Raw genomic sequence first — 21,212 nt, forward strand, 5'->3', positions numbered from 1 at the left:
GTATAAAATCAGAATGAAGCACATGTAATAGTTCATAAGGGTATAAATATTAGGTTACAATAATGTTTTTACTTATTGAAAATGTCTAATGGGTTTGCCAAACTCTTCTATCACTGTCGGTTTCAGTTATCTATTGCTACATAACAAACCACCTGAAAATGTAGTGACTTAAACCAAGAATTTCTTATGATTTTGCAGTCTGAACTGGGCTTAGCCAGGCAGTTCTTCTGCTCCATGAGGTATCTCCTCAGACTGGAACATCCAAAATGGTTTCTTTACTCACATGACTAGGTGCCTCGGCTGGGAGCTAGCAAGTCATCTCTCTCTCCACATGACTAGCTTAGGTTTCCTCTTATATGGTGATATTAGGGTGGTCAGACTTCTTACCTGACATATGGCTTCCAAGAGCAAGTATCTTGAGATAGTAAGCCCCAGTGTACAAATTTTTATCAAGCCTCTGCTTGTATCACTCTTGCTAATGTCCCATTGGTTGAAGCAAGTCATGTGGCCAATTCAAAATCTGTATGGAAGGGGATTACAGAAAGGCATTAGTACTGGAAGGTGTACTTCATTACACTTCATTACGCATTACACCTAACTACTCTGCATATCATAAAACATCTATGAACATGGGTGAACCTAGAGAACATTATGCTAAGTTAAATAAGCCAATCACAGAAAGACAAATACTACATTATGTCACTTATATGAAGTACCTAATACAGTCATATTCATAGAAACAGAGAATAGAATGGTAATTACCAGGGGCTAAAGGGAGGAGGGGCAAATGGGGAAATGTTGCTTAATGGTTATAAAATTTCAGTTATGCAAGATAGGTAAGTTCTATACAGCTGCTATGCAACATAGTGCCTATAGTTAACAGTACAGTACTGTACACACACACACACAAAAGAACACAAAAATTTTTGGAGGTGATGGATATGTTTAGTACCTTGATCGTGGTGATGATATCATAGGTGTATGCATATGTCCAAACTCATCGAAATGGTGAGTTTGTGTGTGTGTGTGTGTGTGTGTATATATACAGTAAATAATTAACATTTTAATAATATGTACATTAAATATGTGCAATTTTTTATGTATCAGTTATACCTCAATAAAGCTTAAAAATAGAGCAAAAATCTGTGGAAACATCATCCCCACAAAACCACTGTTTTTAAGGACAACACTAGTTTTTAACAGTTCTTTCATTTTTATGCCTCTTTATGTAAATGTATTCTTCGGATCATGTAAGTTTAGACTTATTAATGTTGAGTTCCATTCATTTGTCCTTCACTGAACAGTAGAGAATGTGATTTTTGAGGCTTATGTGTCTACTGTTTCTGAGTGTAAAGAAATTATAAAAGCAGTGACACTTGATGATAGTTTTGACACCTTTTTCTAATTTTGATTTTTCAGATATTTGTTTTTTCTTTCTAGCCAAAAAAGGAAGAAAAAAATTTGGAAGTAAATATGAAAGAATGGATTTTGCGATACGCTGAACAACAAAATGAAGAAGAAAAGAGTGAGACTTCTAAAAGTTTAGAAGAGGAAAAATTTGACCCTGTGAGTAGAAATTTATATTGGGCTTCTAGCTGGATATACCTGGCAAAATATTTAACTTTTATAAGACTTAGTTTCTTCATTTGTAAATTGAGGAAACAGTTACCTCTAGGGGTTTATGTGAGGATTAAATAAAATAACAGGGAAAAAATGACACAAAATAACTGCTCAATATATGTTAATTACATTCCTCCCATGTTTAAAGAGATAATCACCAAGTATTTTTAAATGATTGTTCTGTGTAAGGAGTATGCTAAATTATTTGGTTAATTTTAAAAAGCACCTTCCTTTATAGAGGAAACCCATTGCCTGGAAAGAGAAAACCTACATATCATAAGATAAACTAAAAATATTAGGTTAAGTGAGGGCTTCCCTGGTGGCGCAGTGGTTGAGAGTCCGCCTGCCAATGCAGGGGACACGGGTTCATACCCCGGTCCAGGAAGATCCCACATGCCGCTCTGGGCCTATGAGCCATGGCCGCTGAGCCTGCGCGTCCGGAGCCTGTGCTCCGCAAAGGGAGAGGCCACAACAGTGAGAGGCCCACCTACTGCAAAAAACAAAAACAAAATATTAGGTTAAGTGAAAAAAAGCAAGTTGTAGGAAGAAAATAGCACAATACATATATCTGATAAAAGACTTCTGTCTAGAATTTATAAAGAAGTTTTAAAAGGACAACAGACACTTTACAGAAGTAGATATACGGATGGCCAATAAACATGTAAAAATAAGTTCAGCATCGCTAGTCATGGGAAAAATGAAAATGAAAACTGCAGTGACATACCACTATGTATATATCAATCAAAATGGCTAAAATTAAAAAGATCAGTAATACCAAGTGTTGGGAGGATGTGAAGCCACTGAATACTCATACCCTGATTGTAAGAGTATAAAATGAAATGGTACAACCACTTGGCAAAACTGCTTGGCACTTTCTTATGAAGTTAGACATACACTTACCATATGACCTAACAATTTCATTCCTACGTTTTTACTCAAGAAAAATGAAAATGCCAACAAAAAAAGACTTGTAAGCAAATGTTCATAGCAACTTTACTAATAACAGCCAAACACTGCAAGCAACTCTCAAAAACATTATATAAAAATGAAAAAAGCCAGGCAAAAATGAGTGCATGCTGAACAATTTCATTATATTAAATTCTAGAAAAGTCATCTCTGCAAAATCTGTCTCTAATGAGAGGAAGCAGGTCAGTGGTTGCCTGACTACAGGGATGGAGGAAAGAGATTGACTGTTAGGCATGATGAGGAAACTTTTGGGGATGATGGCAATGTTTTATGTCTTGATTATGATGATGGTTACGTGGATGTATACATGTGTCAAACACACTCACTTACACACTTAAAATGACATTTTATTAGAAGTGAACCATACATTTATAAAGTTGATTTAGAAAGACAAAAAGGAAGTTGCAGAACAGCATGTGTAGTATAATGAACTCATTTGAGTAAAACAATATACACACACATATATTTGCATTCTTATGTATGCAAAGGAAACATCGGGAGAGATACACAAGAAGCTATTACTAGTGATTAGGACTGGGGTTGGTAGGGTGGGAGGGAGACTTCTTTTTTATACTCCTCTGTATCCTCATAAGTTTTTTTTAACCACGTGCCTGTATTAAAGTAATATAAACAAAAATAATTTAGGACAGTACACATGGTACTTTGAGGTTCAGAGAAAGAGGTCTCTTCTGATAGGAACATTAGGTCAATACTTCAAAGAAAAAAGTGGGACTTGAAGGATGCATGAAGTGTGCATAGGCAACAAAGAATGGGAAAATGACCCATATGGGTGAAATAATGTGAATAAGGGTACAGCAGTGGAATTGTGCAAGGGGCCTTTGAGTATTAAACAATAAACAGGATAAAATGTATAGGTGAGTACTGGCCAATAGGAGTAAACAGGTGAGTTAAACTGAGACTAGAAGATTTTGATGCCCAGAAAAAGAATTTGACAGCTTTTCCTACTGATTGTGAAGAGTTGCTAGAAGTATGGGGGCAGGTGATCGACAAGAAGAATTTGACATTTTAGGGCAAATTTAGTAGTGTTTAAGGTGATTTGCAAAGGGTAGGGAGGCCATTTTGGCAGCTCTTGCACTTGCTCAGGTGTGAAATAATAAGGTGCCAAATTGTAATTTGGAAGAGAAACATTTAAAGCAAGAATCAGTAGAAACTGATGCACTGAACATAAAGGTTAAGAAGCCAAAGTCAGCAAGAGATTCGTAGGTGGAGGGATGGTGGTATCAGTGCCATAGATAGGAAAGATTGAAAGAACGAGTGTGATTTAGGTGAAATTGAGGCGATAGCCAACCCTTCTGTTACACTGTATTGATGTTTGCTTCTACACAAAATGGTCCCAGAATTCAGGTGGTTGTGCTTCCTCAGTTGTCTCTTTTCCCTTTGTCTCAGCGGTTGTCTTTCATAGCAGCACTGCACATGCCGTCTCCACCCAGAGCTTTAATGCTTCTCATCTGCTATCAACCTAACCTAAAGAAAAAAACAGTAATTTGAGTTTAGCTTTAACTCTGTCTAGTTTTTGCTCAGCAGAGTTAAGTCCTTAAGTTTTTTTTTTGTTTGTTTATTTTTATTTTATTAGTCCTTAAGTTTTATAGCACCCATCTTCCCCAGAGGCCTTTTTTTTTGTTTGTTTAATGTCCCTGGCTATCTTTCATAAGATACAGATTATGGGAAGGTAACTTTCAGAAATGTGTATTATCCTATTATTGCATATGTAATCCTTTAAATACATGTATTTATAAAATGTATAAAAATTTAATTTTTCTTTTTACAGAAATGAGCTCATACTTACGTTTTATTCTGTAGTTCGCTTTATTTTATTTAACGTGTCAAGGAAGTTTCTCCATGTGGATCACCCTCATTCTTTTGCTACCTCACTTTTTTTCCCAGTGGCTGACTAGTTTTCTCTGTAGAGATGTACCACACTTGATTTCCAGTTTTCCTTTTCAATCAGTACTGCAGTAAACATCTATGTACCTGCAAATCTGCACATTTGTATCATTTCTCTATGAAAAATTTCTAGAAGATTTGTTGGATCAAAGAATAAGATCAAAAGATCACAGGGTTTGATATAATACATTGACAATAGATAAACTAATCTTGCTCTTCTTTTTATTTCTTTATCATCATATTATTTGGAACAACAGAATGAAAGGTACTTGCACCTTGCAGCAAAACTTCTGGATGCAAAGGAGCAAGCAGCTACCTTTAAATTAGAAAAAAACAAGCAAGGCCAAAAAGAGGCTCAAGAAAAAATAAGGAAATTTCAAAGAGGTAAACACTTTAAAATTCTCAGACGTATAAATATCTCTTCTTTATTGGCCTTCCTAGGATGGAGGTTGCCTCTTTTTAATATGTCTGCTCTTTCCTAACAGTTTATAATTGGGATTGGCAAACTTTTTGCAACAAGCCAAACAGTAAATATTTTAGGTTTTGCAATTTGTTATAATTACTTAACTCTGCTGTCACAGCATAAAAGCAGCCATAAACAATACATAAACAAATGGTTATGTTCTCATAAAACTTTATGGATGCTGAAATTTCATATATAATTTTCACATGTCACCAAATATATCTTTTTCAACCAGTTAAAACATGTAAAAATCATTCTTAGCCCACAGGCCATATGGAAATAGGCAGCAGGGCTGGATTTGGCCTGCAGACCATAGTTTGTTAACCTCAGATGTATACCATAAAATACCATCTCCATTCAAGAACAAGAGGTGGATATAATTCCATGTGTATTTATTTCTAGTGAAGATGTTTTTCCTGGCCTTCTACATCTGTTAAGTAATTGTTCTGAAAATGTTATGATGTGAAAATAAATTGCCTCTGACTTCTAGCACAAATTCCTAGAAGGAAGTGTTGAATAATTGACTACAAGGAAAAAGAAGGAATGTTGTTGTTTTTAAACCAATTTTTGCAAAGTAAAAAGGCATGAAAAACAAATATAAATAAAACAAAAATAAGCATCATGGTTTTTTTGGTAGAAATGGAAACTTTAGAAGACCATCCAGTATTCAATCCAGCCATAAAGATTTCACATCAACAGAATGAAAGGAAGAAGCCTCCTGTAGCCACAGAAGGGGAAAGTGCTTTGAACTTTAATTTATTTGAAAAATCTACAGCTGCTACTGAAGAAGAGAAAGGTAAAATGAAGGGAAAGTGTTCCAGGGTATAATTTGTAAATAGAAAAATGTCAAGGACTGTATAATTGAGAAATTGTTACTTTGTATTCCAGCAAACTACATAAGATGGCAGTAAAGTTATGCTTCCACATACTGTCTTGGAAAAATAATAATTATGATAACTTGTATAGCATTTTGTAATTACAAACATCTTGCTTCGGCCTCATCTCTCTTCAGTCCCTCCTCCAAACTCCTGCCAGAATTATCTTTCCATAACACAGATCAAAATGTGAGTTCCCTGTTAAAAATTTTAATCACTTAGCAAGTTCAAACCCTGTATCATGGCACTGAAGATCCTTTCCACCTTATTCTCCCAGCTATGTACTACAACTACATCATTCTTTAAAACATATATTGTTTCATGGCTCCATGACTTTGCTCATCCTGTTTTCCCCTTCTTGGCCAACCTTTCCCTTGCTTAGAGGCTTGAATCAAACAGCACCTCTTCTTTAAACCTTCCCTGATTCCTGCTGTGCCACCAGAGTTGTGTAAGTGTGCTCTTCTTTGTGCTCATAGGTAATTTATTGATATAGCTAGTATATTTATCAGTCTGTAATATAGTCAGTTGAGTCCCACACTAAATTGTCAGTTCTTTTAATTGTACATTCTTTCTACAAATATTTATTGAATTTTTATTGTTCATAATATCAGGTGCTACATGTATAGTTATTAGCAAAATAACTTGATCTTTGCCCTCTTCAAGTATACAGTCTAGCAGGGAATGTAAGCTTTAAACAGACATAGATACACAATTACAAACTGTGATGTGTGCTGTTGAAGAAAGAAAACTGGCTTCCAATAATAGAGCTAATAAGGGGGCCTAATTTGCATTGGGGAAACCTTGCTAAGGTCTTGCTCTGAGATCTGACAGATGATTAGGTATTAGCCTGGTAATGAGTTGGTGGAAAGAACTTCTAAGGATGGAGACAGTACATTGGAAGTCTAAGGTGAAAAAGAGCTTAGAGCATCACTATTCAACAGAACACACTATGATGGGAATGTTCTGTATCTGCACTATCCAATGTGGTAGCTACTAGCCAAATATGAGTACAGTTGACCCTTGAACAACGTAGGGGTTATGGCCGCTGACCCCTGTGCAGTCAAAAATCTGCGTATAACTTTTGACTTAAACATAATACTATGTTTAAGTCAAACATAAATACTAATAGCCTACTAATGACTGGAAGCCTTAGTGATAACAGTTGATTAACATATTTTGCATGTTATATGTATTATTACAATAAAGTAAGCTAGAGAAAGAAAAACATTATTAAGGAAATCATAACAAAGAGAAAATACATTTACAGCACTGTACTGTATAGATTCTGTGAGTTTATGTTATCTATGTACAAGATGAATCGTCTGTCAGTACCTATATCAACATTGTCTTATATGATTCAAAACACTGTAGATGTTATATGTATTACTAACATGAGACATCAAAAATGAAAAGATAATGTGCAGAAGTTCTTAGTTGTTTAATAGGTATAATGATTCATGCATTAATAACGAAGAAGCAGCAATATGATTGCTTTAATGGTACCCTAGTGTAATCAGTACAACTGCTTTACTTCACTGTTAGTTTAGCCTTATACACTAATGAAAGAATCATTATAAAATTTTTATGGCATACAGTATTACAGTAGTATTCATAATATACTATTGGAAACACTGTTAACATTTTTTAAAAAACCACTCACCTATGATGATAGGCTGATATGCAGTTTCTCCAATTATGAGAGAGAGGCATTCTATAAGGTAAGGTAATTCTTTGAAAGCAAAGTTATAAAACAAAGAAAATAACACATTATTAATTTTATATTAATTATCACCTCATGCCTGTGTAAGGATAGGCTATCCACTTCAATATAAGTCTTACACATGATGTTCTTCATGTGTTTTTATATATTTATTGAAAAAAAATCTGCATATAAGTGGACCTGTACAGTTCAAACCTGTGTTGTTCAAGGGTCAACTATATCGAGCACTTGAAATGTGACTAGTATAACTGAGAAAGTGAAATTTTAATTTTAATTAATTTAAATTTAGCCACATGTGGCTGGTGGCTACTGTATTGAGCCAGGCAGGTGTAGAGCATTTAAGGAATTGACTCATGACCAGTATGGCTACAGCATAGCGAGCATGATGGAAGACTGACAACAAATAGGCAGGGGTGGGCCACAGAGGGCTTTTAGGTACTAGTGAAGAATTTGGACTTTATCTTATATGCAACATGAAGCCATTGACAGTGGTGGTAGTGGCAGCTGTTAAGCAGAGAAATGACATCTGATTTATATCTTTTCAAAAGATAGTCTACCAAACATTGTAATTCAGAGTATTCTAAACAATTCATCGCATGGATTGTGTCATAGATATTTTACAAGAACACATAACTTAAGATACTTTTTTAAAAAGATACAGATTTTCACTGATTCTGTCCATCAAGAGGATTTCCTTACATCACGTAAAGAAGAGCAAGCCTTTCTGTCTGTCTTTTTTTAAACCTATTCTCTTCTAAAAGTCTGTTCCCAAAAGTGAGAGAACATTAATCTCTCAAAAGAGACTGTATATTACTACATAACCATTTTTAAAGAACCAATCTTTATCATTTTAGAGAAAAAGAAAGAACCTCATGATGTAAGAAATTTTGACTATACTGCTCGAAGCTGGACTGGAAAATCTCCCAAACAATTTCTGATCGATTGGGTCAGGAAGAATCTTCCCAAGAGTCCAAATCCTTCCTTTGAAAAAGTTGCAGTAGGTAGATACTGGAAATGTAGGTATGTTTTTGGTTAACTGAATGAACTTATAGAAAAATCTAAGATGAAAATCTTTTTTTTTTCTGATGAGTTAAGTAGATATTTAGGAAGCTAATTCCACATCTCAGATTGATAGTGCTTATAAGTCATTATGTAGTATGATGTCTTCCATGGGAATATTTAATTTAAATAATTAAACTACAGTTCAATGTTAATGGAATTCTGACCTTTTTTACTTCATCAATTTTATTTTAAAATGTTTTTGATTTCTTTGTAGGGTAAGGGTAATCAAGTCTGAAGATGATGTACTGGTAGTATGCCCTACAATCTTAACAGAGGATGGCATGCAAGCTCAGCACCTGGGAGCTACTTTAGCTCTTTATCGTTTAGTGAAAGGGCAGGTGAGACTTTTTAGACCTAAGTGTTTCAAAAATCATTTCTGGGCTTCCCTGGTGGCGCAGTGGTTGAGAGTCTGCCTGCCGATGCAGGGGACACAGGTTCGTACCCCAGTCCGGGAAGATCCCACAGGCTGCAGAGCGGCTGGGCCCGTGAGCCATGGCCACTGAGCCTGCGCGTCCGGAGCCTGTGCTCCTCAACGGGAGAGGCCACAGCAGTGAGAATCCTGCGTACCGCAAAAAAAAAAAAAAAAAAATCATTTCTGGAGTAATGGGTATATTTTGTCAACATAAAACTGTATCTGCATGTGGAAGTTAGTTTTTAATTATGGCCCTTTGTGCCAATTTTCTCTTACTGAATGCTTCTGATTAATCCTTGTTTTTCTGCTTATTTATAATTTTGACTTCCTCTCACTTCTAAACATAGTTCAGTCTTTCTCTCCTTAGACCAGAGGCTCTGAACCATTTGGTCCAGCTTTGTAAGCTATACTAATTTACAGATTAAAAAATAGTTGTGCTAGAGTGGTTGAATTAAGGAGAGTTTTTAAACATTTGTTTTCCTTTAATGTTATATTGTCTCTCAACTTTAAAAAATTAGACACTGGTTCCAGTTTTCACTTTTAGGTTATGTTGACTATAAGCTTCCAGTTTAAGGAAAGATGAAAATAAAGTATTACTGAAGAGAACACTTTTAAGAGAACACAATGCGCTTTTTTTTGGTTGGGGGGTATTGTCAACATCTCCTTTTTATAATACACGTATATATCTTTCTTCATGGGGAATTAGAACTACTGAAAATTTAGGCACTGATTAAGTGGAACTCCAACAATAGTTCTTTTCCATTTTGTGTCAGTAAAAGTGCTTAATGTCTTTATTTCCCTCATTTTGCAGAATAAGGTATCATAAGCTTAATTGATGGAAGTGACTATCAGTGTTACAGAAATAATTGCGGGCTCTTTTATACCACAGAATTAAGATAACTTAGTTTCATCCAGTGGAGTTCATTTAAAATACTTTGACCTGTAATACACAACTGCTGGAATCTCAGAGGGAACTTTGTTTTAAAGATGCATTATGGATCATCTGTATATTTAAATAGCACCACTATATGAATAAATAATAAACATGTATTTAATAGTTTATTGTGTTCCAGGAATAAGCACGTTACCTGATTAACTTAGTTTACCTCAGAGTATGCCTGTAAGGGAGGTACTATTATTAGCCCCATTTTACAAATTTAGAAACTAAGACACCAAGAAGTTAAGTTACTTGCCCAAGGTCACACAGCTAGTAAGTCTAGAAGCCTGAATATATGCTATTTATAAATTTGCATCATATACATGTATATCTTATATTAAAGTAGTAACACTAGTTTAAGAGACATTTTAAGAAGAAGGCAGCTATCCTTTTAAGTTCTAACCTATTGAATTTTGGTGTCCAGTAGTTAGTAAAAACGACATAACTACTGTGTTTTCCCTTTATAGTCAGTTCATCAGTTACTTCCGCCCACTTACCGAGATGTCTGGCTGGAGTGGAGTGATGCGGAAAAGAGAAAGGAACAGTTAAATAAAATGGAGACCAATAAACCACGTGACCTTTTCATTGCCAAACTTCTGAATAAACTGAAGCAGCAGCAGCAACAGCAACAACAGCAATCTGAGAATACGAGAGAAACCTCTGAAGATCCTGAGGAATCTTGGGAAAATTTAGTTTCTGATGAGGATTTTTCTGCACTGTCTTTGGAATCAGAAAAGGCAGAAGATTTGGAGCCGGTTAGAAACCTCTTTAGAAAGTTGCAAAGCACACCTAAGTACCAGAGACTGCTAAAGGAACGGCAACAGTTACCTGTGTTCAAACACAGGAACTCAATTGTCGAAACTCTTAGAAGGCACCGGGCTGTGGTGGTGGCAGGTGAAACAGGGAGCGGCAAGAGTACTCAAGTGCCACATTTCCTGTTGGAGGACCTGCTTCTGAACGAGTGGCAAACAAGTAGATGCAGCATTGTCTGCACCCAGCCCCGGCGGGTCTCAGCAGTGAGCTTAGCCACAAGAGTGTGTGAGGAACTGGGCTGTGAAAATGGACCTGGAGGAAAGGTGAGACACTGTTCAACCTCACCTCAGAGAGTGCTGACCTCACTCAACCTGTGCCCTTGGGACCCAAATGGAAGCCTGCGCCGTATATGAGTTTTGACCAATGCTCTTTGTTCAGTAGCGTATCTCAGGTGTTTCTCATGTTTTCTTGGATAGATGTGATATTATGCCACTCTCCTTTATATGAAAAGGACTGTCAGTAATTATCATTAAAATTCTCACATAAAAGGAAAAATATATGCACTTTAATAATTGTGTATTCAAATATATTACATACTAAGTTGATCAATCAAAGAATATAAACACATACAAGTATAACTGTTAATATCAGATATCTCAAGTATTTGGAAATCTTTTCTGTGGGATGTATTCCTGAATGATTTTCATTAGTTCAGTGAACAGAAGGAAAAAACAATATAAAAGAAAATGCCAGACTATTTTCAAATCCTGTATATAAAAGAAATAATAGAAAAAGTACTTAAACATCTACTGTCACACACTTTGCGATAAAAGTATACACAAAACTGGCCAGACCTTAACCAGAGTGACTGCAAAGTATAGGAATCAGTAAAATTGCTTTAGAACCAAATGTAATGAATTCCCAGTTCATATAACTCAGTTTAATTATACTTTGTTCTTTATAAATATGATACTTAACATCTTTGTCTCTATCTTTAAGTTAGGTATCCCTTCATTAAAAAACATTTTATATGGCAATTTTTCTTGGTTTCTCTCACGAAATGAAAGAGGAAAAAGGACATAATTTCTGTCTTATAAGGAATTTACATTAAGGGGATGACAGACATGTTTACAAGTATAACAAAGGAATGACTGAAGGAGAAAGAAAATGTGATGGGAATAGAAGTGACTTCAGGATTCCCATCAGGCACCACTGTTTTTTTTGTTTTTGTTTTCTTGCGGTACGCAGGCCTCTCACTGTTGTGGCCTCTCCCATTGCAGAGCACAGGCTCCGGACGCGCAGGCTCAGTGGCCATGGCGCACGGGCCCAGCCGCTCCGCGGCATGTGGGATCTTCCCAGACCGGGGCACAAAGCCGTGTCCCCTGCATCGGCAGGCGGACTCTCAACCACTGCGCCACCGGGGAAGCCCCCCACCACTGGTTTTTAATGGTTGCAGCTTTTATGAGATCTTGATAGAAAAGTGGACCAAATTGTAGGAGCGTCTCTAAAATTCTCTTCCTCGGTACCTCAATATTTTGCTCCAAGATAATTTAATAAGAAATTGATTAAATCTATTAATATTTTCGTAATAATGTTAATGGTACTCAAAGCAGGTGAACAGCTTTTTGTTTCAAAACTGATAAAAGGTTTTTCTTGTTTAAAATTGCCGAAACTGGGGGCTTCCCTGGTGGCGCAGTGGTTGCGAGTCCGCCTGCCGATGCAGGGGACACGGCTTCGTGCCCCGGTCCGGGAAGATCCCACATGCTGCGGAGCGGCTGGGCCCGTGAGCCATGGCTGCTGAGCCTGGGCGTCCGGAGCCCGTGCTCCGCAACGGAAGAGGCCACAACAGTGAGAGGCCTGCGTACCGCAAAAAAAAAAAAACTAAAATTGCCGAAACTAATTTTATAGTTTTATATAATTGAAGACCATGGTAAAGTAATAAATTGCACTAAACAAATTTACTTAGACTGCTCCATATAGTAGCAGGATCAGCACCTGTACTTTTTAAAGCTTGTTTCCTAGATCATTTGTGAGACTCTAATCTTGGCCTTGTGTTTTCCCTTCAGAATTCTTTGTGTGGTTATCAGATCCGGATGGAGTCTCGAGTGAGTGAATCTACCAGGTTACTCTACTGTACAACAGGGGTTTTGCTAAGAAAACTTCAAGAAGATGGTCTCCTAACTAATGTGTCTCACGTTATTGTAGATGAGGTGAGTTGATTCTGTAGTCATGTTCAGAAAAAAATTCTAAACATTTTTGTATTAAAAAGATGTTACTTCTAAAACTAGCTAACATTTTCTTCATGCTTAAATGCCAGACACTTTACATATAATAATTATTTAATTTCCTCTACATATAATAATTTCCTCTAACAAATGTGTCTCCTGTAAATTGATTTATTTAACAAATGCTGTATAACATTTGCTATATGCAAGGTGCTATTTTAAGGACTTCATATATACAACTTCATTTAATCTTTCCAGCAATCCAGTGGAGTAGATATTATTATCCCTATTTTACAGTTGAGGAAACTGAGGCACACAGAGATTAAATAGCTTGCTCAAATTCACACAGCCAATAAGCTCTATAACTGGGGGTTCAAACCCAGGCAGTACATCTGCAGCCATCTCTTACCAGTCTGCTGCCTCTCAACTACATTTGTTAAAGGATTTTCTCGGATTCTTATAAAAAACAAGGAATCCTCATCAGTATGTCATTTTCCCTATAGATATACCCCTACTTGAATCAAATTTGAATGCACACTAAAATTGAATTATGCCAGAAGTTTCACATTAGAATTATTTTAAATGGTATACTAGCCTAGTACATGTTAAACTGACTTGCTTTGTACATAATTTTTTGAAAAAAATAAGATATACAGCATTTCTATTATTCAAAAATGGAAATTTTTTTCAGTTTCCCCAGATGTAAAGTTTCTATGAATGTCTGTTAATTCACCAAGTTCAGAAGGCATTAGTGAAAGTTCAGTCATTCTTTGATTTTTAATTAATAGACTATACATAGATTATTGGGTTATCTTCCTCATTTTGGTTAGTAAGTATTAGAAGTATAGAGAGATACAAAAATGAAAATAAAAATTATCTGTAGTCTCATCCAGAAAAAAAATTAATGTTGACATTTGTGCATTTATATATGTGTATGTTTAGCTTGTGCGATATTTATTTTATAATTCTTTCACATCGTTAGTCTACAAAAACACTATTTTTTTAATAGCTTTATAGAAGTATATAATTTGGATGTCCCATAATTTATTTAACCATTTTCCTGTTGTTGCACAAGTTTAGGGTATGATGTTTTTAAATACAATAATTTTGGTTATAGATGAGTGATGGGAATTCATTTTTATCTAAGGGGTCTTTAATCTTCAGTGGGGGAAGGAGTTGTACTGTTATCACTAAGATGTCAAAAAGAAAGAGGATGTATGGCTGCTTGATTGAGCAGGCCCATTGGTAACTTGCTCCTGGCAGTGTTGGGTGGGGAATGGGGTGTCACAGTTGCAGCTGTGCATGGCTAAGACCTAGATTTTATCAGTATCCTCAAGAATCAACTTAAGTCAAAATGCTAATTTATCTATTTATAATGAGAAATTTTTACTGCTAGGTAAGATGAAATACTTGTATCAGCCAGTCAGTAAGTTTTCTTGGAGCCCCAAATTATTAGAAAATTGATTAATAAATATATATCAGAATGAATCCTAATTTAAAAGTTAGACCAACTTCAGGGAGCTGTTCTTTGATGTTTTAGTATTAGCAGTCTGTAGGCGTGATTTACTGAATTGTGCTTCAGTGTGATAATGTCAACCTCTTGTTGAAAAGTACAGTAAGAGTAAGAAAAAACCCAGTGAAATTCATCATCATGTTAAATATAATGATGTAAGAGATGCTGGCATAGAGTGCATTACGTTATTCAGGACCTTCTTTATGAAGATGCTCAGGATAATACTTCTGGCTTTCTTATTAGGAATAGTTGTGCAATTTGTTTTAGTTTATGGTCAGTGTGTGAGTTAAGTAGCTTTTCCTCTGGCTGCTGGTATGTTTACGGCCAAACTTTTTGCCCACCTCTTCCACGTGTACTTAATAAAGCATACATTTTTATTAGCTCTATTTTATGTTTTATCCTCATTTTTATTAGCTCTATTTTATGTTTTATCCTCATTTTTAATTTTCTTTTTTAAAAATGTCAGTATCTATATAAATTACCATCTATTTGAGGAGGTTCCCCAGATCTGTTTCTGTTCAGGAAATCTTTCTCTCTTGAGCTTCAGATTTACATATCCTCGTCAAACTACCTAAGTAAAATCATCCAAGATTATTCCTTCTTCTTTCTCCCATATCCCCTAAATCCAATCACCTAGACTTTGTTGATTTTACTTTTCTCACATTCATTTACCTCTCCATATTCACTGGTATTGCCCTCATATAGGCTACCATTATCTCTTTTAATTAGTACAAAAGCCTCTAATTAAACTTCCTACTTTCTGTTTTGCTCTCTTCTACTACATTCTTCAATTATAGCTGGATTTACCTTTTTAAAACAAAATTCAGACCACATGATCCCCCTGCTTTGAAATATCTTACTCACTACCCTGACTCATTAGGATAAAGTCTCAACTCCTTAACACAGTTTACAAGACCTCATATGGGCAGATTACTGAGTACCTCGCCAGCTCTATCTCTTGCCCGTTCCTCATCCCATGCTCAAGGCGTCATATTTGTTTCTTCATTTCCTGAAATGTATAATTATCCCCCTGTCCACCATGATTTTGCACAAGTTGTGTCCCATGACTACTTTTTCTCCCTTTATCATACTGTTCCTTTCTCCTCCTTTAAAACTCATTTCAGTTCTCAGCACAGATGGCAGATCTCTCTTAGTAGCCTTCCTGACCACCTGAGTTGCTGTACAGCAGAAATTAACACATTATAAATCAACTATACTCCAATAAAAAAAATAATTAAATATAAAACAAACAAAAAAGAATATTAGACCCCTACCCCCCCCCGCAAAAAATTAACTACCCTTCATACCATCCTCTACAGTATCCTCTTCCAAGGCTGTAAACTCTGAAATGAAAAGACTATCTTGGTCATTTTTTAATCCCCCGTATCTAGCACAATGCTTAGTACTGTTTGTAGTGAACATTTGACCACTGTTGCCTCCCTTCTGAGCAAATGAATGATCAAAACCGTTTTAATTTTTGTTATCTTGATGTATTCTATCTTTTGTATGCTGCCTTAATCTCATAAAATAAAATGGAGTAGAAATAACCCCAGTACAGGAAGTTGGAATATAGACTGGTATATCCAGCAGATATTGAGTTCTGACAATGTCCCATGTTTTTTTATGCTCTATAGAAGGTTTACAATGCTCGTCCCTAAAATGCATCTGTTGGAAGGGCATAAGAGCCTTTTTCTCAGACAGTTGATAGAGAACCTGTCAGATTCCTACTAATCAAATTCCCCTTTTTCTACATAGTGGATAAAGTATCTGTCTTGTTGCAGTTTTGTGTCTGTTCAGTTGTATATTAGTAGCAGCGCTTTAAGAGTTACACTGGTTTCTAAGTGAAATTGGGAGATACCCTAATCTTATCAGCTGAACACTTACAAACCATCTCCTAAGGTAGAGTCCTACTATCATAGCTAATCTTGTTCATTATATGCCGATTTTTACCGACTTCAATTTTAGAGGGTGACTTTATTTTCAATTCTGAAGATCTGCCTTATTTGAAACATACAGCTTCTCTTTCTGCATGTACTGACTATATGTAAATATTGATTAACTTTTAGTAGATTTGAATGTCTGATTGTTTTAGCCTATTACTTGACCTTATGATTTTTTTGTTCCCCTCATGCTAGGTTCATGAAAGAAGTGTCCAGTCAGACTTCCTACTAATTATCTTGAAGGAAATTTTACAGAAACGCTCTGATCTACATTTGATTCTAATGAGTGCCACTGTAGACAGTGAAAAGTTTTCTAGCTATTTCATACACTGCCCTATTCTGAGAATTTCAGGAAGAAATTATCCTGTTGAGGTAAGTTTTCTTTATAATGCATACGTAAACAGAAACTACATTCCCACCAGTGAGTGTCACCATAAAACAGGCCCTTAAGTCTGAGCCTAGAACGATTCCTAGGGTATTGCAAGTCAAGAGAGGACCTGGAGGGCTTCCCTGGTGGCACAGTGGCTAAGAATCTGCCTGCCAATGCAGGGGACACGGGTTTGTGCCCTGGCCCGGGGAAGATCCCACGTGCTGCAGAGCGACTAAACCCGTGCGCCACAACTACTGAGCCTGTGCTCTAGAGCCTGTGAGCCACAACTACTGAGCCCATGTGCCTCAACAACTGAAGCCTGCGCGCCTAGAGCCCGTGCTCTGCAACAAGAGAAGCCATGACAATGAGAAGCCTGCGCACCGCAACAAAGAGTAGCCCCCCTCTCTAGCCCCCCTAGGCACCTAGAGAAAGCCTGCGCACAGCAACGAAGACCCAACACAGCCAAAAAAAATAATAAGTTAATTAATTTTAAAAAAGAGAGAAAGGGAGGACCTGGAGATGGCCTTGGGAATCAGATGGCTGGTGCTGCCTTGACTGAGGGTGAGTGGGCTGGAAGGAGGATTCTGCTGACGAACGACATACCTCAGAGGTACACAGCGTAAAACACACTTCCATAGCAAAGGCATTACATCCAGATTGGGGGTAGCTGCCTAGCAATAAGGAACTCCTTTTTCACCCATCCCTCAAATTTAGGCTTGTCTTTGAAGCTTCCTTCTATTCTTAATGTTTGCCCTTCTGGTTCAGCTGATAAAGCCTGCTCTTTTAATTGGTTTTCACATGTAAAAAATATACACACCATAATGTGCTTTGTCCTGAGACTACAAGGAATAGATCCATCTACATCAGCCAAGTTCTTCACTACCAATAAATGCAGAAAAAAGCTTTTTTCGTAACATGCTAAATTAGCATTTGGTGACATTCAAAAGGTAACAATCCCTTGTTCTCTTTAAAATGATATTTACTGAAATGAATTTGAGTTCACTATTTATATGCCTTAATCTATGCAGGTTTTTCATCTTGAAGATATAATAGAAGAAACAGGCTTTGTCCTGGAGAAAGACTCAGAATATTGTCAGAAATTTCTGGAGGAGGAAGAAGAAATAACCGTTAATGTTACAAGCAAAGCAGGGGGAATAACAAAGTATCAGGTAAAAATAAAACATTTTTGAAAGACATCTGATTGTGATATCCAGGGCATAAACTGCCGTAAGAGTTTTAAAATATGGCTGACACAGTGCATTCAAATATAATCTAGTAGAAGAAGAACAGATATGATTATGAGCAAATTTTAAAGGTCATTTCTTTAAACCTTTGTTTCACTGACTCTAGTGTTTGGCTTACGATACTTACTTTATCTCAACACCTTAGATAGTCAGGATGGGGCAGGACCAAAATCTAGATCCTTGCCATTGGTTTTCCTAGCAGCCTCTGTCCTGACATGAGCCAACCTTAGCTCTGTACTATCCAGGGCAAGCACGGATTTTCATAGAGAGTTAATTTACTTTCAATGACATAATTTTAGAAATATCACAAAAGCTACATTATCCTACATTTTGGCCAGTAGTACTATATACACTATTTTCATTATATCCACAATATTTCATTCATCTAATGGAAGTAGAACTAGAAGTAGAAGTTACTTTATCCTTTAGTTAAGCAGATAAACCAAGGAAGCAAAAACTAAAATCTTTCCCTAAAACTGCAGAGATAGAAATTAGAAACTAAAAGACTTTAAAAAATTAAAAGTAGTATTTCAAAGAAGATGATTGGAATTCAGCAACCAAAGTAGAATCTAGAAGGAATGAGGCAGGTGTAAATTACTTAATAAAGTTATTATGACCTCTCTTGGCCAGGCTGCTTTTCAGCTGCCACAGAACAATGCTGCCATTGTTCTATTTTTCTTCATTTCTTTTCTAATTTAGGGTTTACATGCCAAGATAAAAAGGTTTGCTATACTTAAGGGGACTGTATGAAATGAAATTAATAGGAGAGATGAAATTTTATAATACTTTAATTCTGTTAAAAATTGTATTCTTGCTATATTTTAACATAATAGTGACAATGAGAAAATACAGATTTGAATGAATGCAAATAGCTCCTTTTTTCCTTCTTTGTCTTATAAAAATACGTAATATTTTTGTTTGGCTTTTTCTGATTTGTTTCTTTTAGGAATACATCCCAGTTCAGACTGGAACAAGTGATGATTTAAATCCATTTTACCAAAAGTACAGCAACCGCACTCAGCATGCTATTCTCTACATGAATCCTCATAAAATCAACCTGGATCTCATTTTGGAACTTCTTACATATTTAGGTATGTATCTATTTCTAATGTGTCTCCATTTGTTTTGATAAAACTTTTCTACTAATTGGAGATGTTCTATTAATATCTTATATGCTGTTCCTTATTTCTGAATATTGTATCTTTTTAAAAATTTCAGATAGAAGTCCCCAGTTCAAAAATGTTGAAGGAGCAGTACTGATCTTTTTACCAGGCCTTGCTCATATTCAACAGTTGTATGATCTCTTATCAACTGACAGAAGATTTTTTTCAGAACGGTAACTACAGATCTTCATTATATTCCTGGTAGTTTTAAATCAGAAAAATGTTTCACACATTAAAACTCTTGATCAGAACTTTCAAAGTCTTTTCACCTTTAGTTAAAATTGTCCATGGCAAAGCTCTTTTTTTTTTTTTTAACATTTCTATTATAGCATTTTATCTACTAAAATTTTTAGGTACTATTTCTACATTTGTTTTATTTTCTCAATATGATTAAGCAGAGGGAATCCTGTGGTTAAGAGTAAGACGGTGACTCCGCTCCCCAGCCCACTGGATGGTGCAAAACCCTAACAGCATTGCAGTTTGTCATCCATACATTTTTTTTAATATCTTTGAAGCACTTGTTTTTTCTTTTTAATAAATGTACTTATTTATTTTTGGCTGCGTTGGGTCTTCATTGCCTTGTGCGGGCTTTCCTCTAGTTGCGGCGAGCAGGGGCTACTCTTAGTTGTGGTGCGCTGGCTTCTCATTGCGGTGGCTTCTCTTCTTGCAGAGCACGGTCTCTAGGTGCATGGGCTTCAGTAGCTGTAGCTTGTGGACTCTAGAGCTCAGGCTTAGTAGTTGTGACACACGGGCTTAGTTGCTCCAGGGTATGTGGGATCTTCCCGGACCAGGGCTCGAACCCGTGAGCTAGAAAGAGACTTAAGAAATCATCTATTTCTACCTTGTAATTTTCAGGTCAGGTTATTGGAGGCCAGAGAGGTAAAATGACTTGCTCATTGGCAGGTGGATTCTTAACCACTGTGCCACCAGGGAAGCCCATCCATACATATTGGGTTTTTTGTTTTTTGTTTTTTGCGGTACACGGGCCTCTCACTGTTGTGGCCTCTCCCATTGCGGAGCACAGGCTCCGGACGCGCAGGCTCAGGGGCCATGGCTCACGGGCCCAGCCGCTTCGCGGCATGTGGGATCTTCCCGGACCGGGGCACAAACCCACGTCCCCTGCATCAGCAGGCAGACTCTCAACCACCGCCACCAGGGAAGCCCATCATCCATACATATTGAATTGGCTTTTTACTATGCCTGTTTTGATACAGTTTATTACCGCTGTTATGGTTATCACTTCAGCATCAGAATATATTTTAAAAATTCTTTAAACCCTACATTCCATATAATTCATTCATATTGTTTTTTCTCTTTGATGAGTATATATGGGGTTTCACTGTACCATTTTCAGAACTTTTGTGTGTGTTTAAAATTTTTCATAATAAAAAATTTAAAAATTGCTTTCTATTTGCAAATAAATTTTATTATTCTTTGCAGTGTCTTCTAAAGAGAAACTCTTGCTAAGAACTATGATTTTAACTTTCAGATATAAAGTGATAGCTCTGCATTCTATTCTTTCAACTCAAGATCAAGCTGCAGCATTCACACTTCCTCCTCAAGGAGTCAGGAAGGTAAAATTCAGTACAGCAAATTTATATGTGATCCAACTGAGAATATTTCATAAAAGTGTTATGACTTTTTATCATCAAAGACAGTTATTAATATTAAGTGCTTTATAGTGCATGCAGACTCCAGATGCTCTGCAGCTTAACATAATCAAAAGAGAACCCAGTATTGAAATTCAATTTATATTAGGTGTTTATGTTTATATTATATGTTATTAATAACTTTAGGGAAGTGGTAGTTTAAAAATATGGCATGGATGTTGCTTATGAAAAGAAAAATCACTACTATTCCTTAAAGAAGATATCACAAAGGATGTTGGATATCAGGAGCTACTTGAATCCTGGGAGAATTCTTTTTTGTTCTCTTTGCTACTCATCCCTGATTATTTTTGCAATACAGAGACCATTAGGTTAGGAAACAATCTAAGTATTTTCATTGTCTCCTCTGTTCGGATGCTGAATGAAGAGCTACTTGA

The 21,212-nt window shown here is 36.3% G+C and overlaps 1 protein-coding gene across 3 annotated transcripts in view; it reads left to right on the forward strand.

The window, feature by feature from the left end:
* The window catches only part of DHX29 (DExH-box helicase 29), a 48,149-nt gene that overhangs the window by 11,553 nt on the left and 15,384 nt on the right, over positions 1-21,212 (forward strand). For 2 of the 3 annotated variants that reach the window (XM_032626428.1, XM_032626429.1), the window contains exons 6-17: positions 1,441-1,566; positions 4,749-4,875; positions 5,592-5,750; positions 8,404-8,569; positions 8,826-8,949; positions 10,428-11,036; positions 12,780-12,923; positions 16,587-16,763; positions 17,790-17,930; positions 18,952-19,096; positions 19,224-19,341; positions 20,658-20,742. In XM_032626428.1, coding sequence (XP_032482319.1) covers positions 1,441-1,566; positions 4,749-4,875; positions 5,592-5,750; positions 8,404-8,569; positions 8,826-8,949; positions 10,428-11,036; positions 12,780-12,923; positions 16,587-16,763; positions 17,790-17,930; positions 18,952-19,096; positions 19,224-19,341; positions 20,658-20,742 — 2,121 coding nt within the window. Of the gene's footprint in view, positions 1-1,440; positions 1,567-4,748; positions 4,876-5,591; positions 5,751-5,897; positions 6,019-8,403; positions 8,570-8,825; positions 8,950-10,427; positions 11,037-12,779; positions 12,924-16,586; positions 16,764-17,789; positions 17,931-18,951; positions 19,097-19,223; positions 19,342-20,657; positions 20,743-21,212 lie in introns of those variants that run through there. The other variant, XM_032626430.1, reaches the window with a different exon arrangement.

This window comes from Phocoena sinus, chromosome 3 (genome assembly GCF_008692025.1).
Source record: "Phocoena sinus isolate mPhoSin1 chromosome 3, mPhoSin1.pri, whole genome shotgun sequence".
NCBI classification, from domain to species: domain Eukaryota; kingdom Metazoa; phylum Chordata; class Mammalia; order Artiodactyla; family Phocoenidae; genus Phocoena; species Phocoena sinus.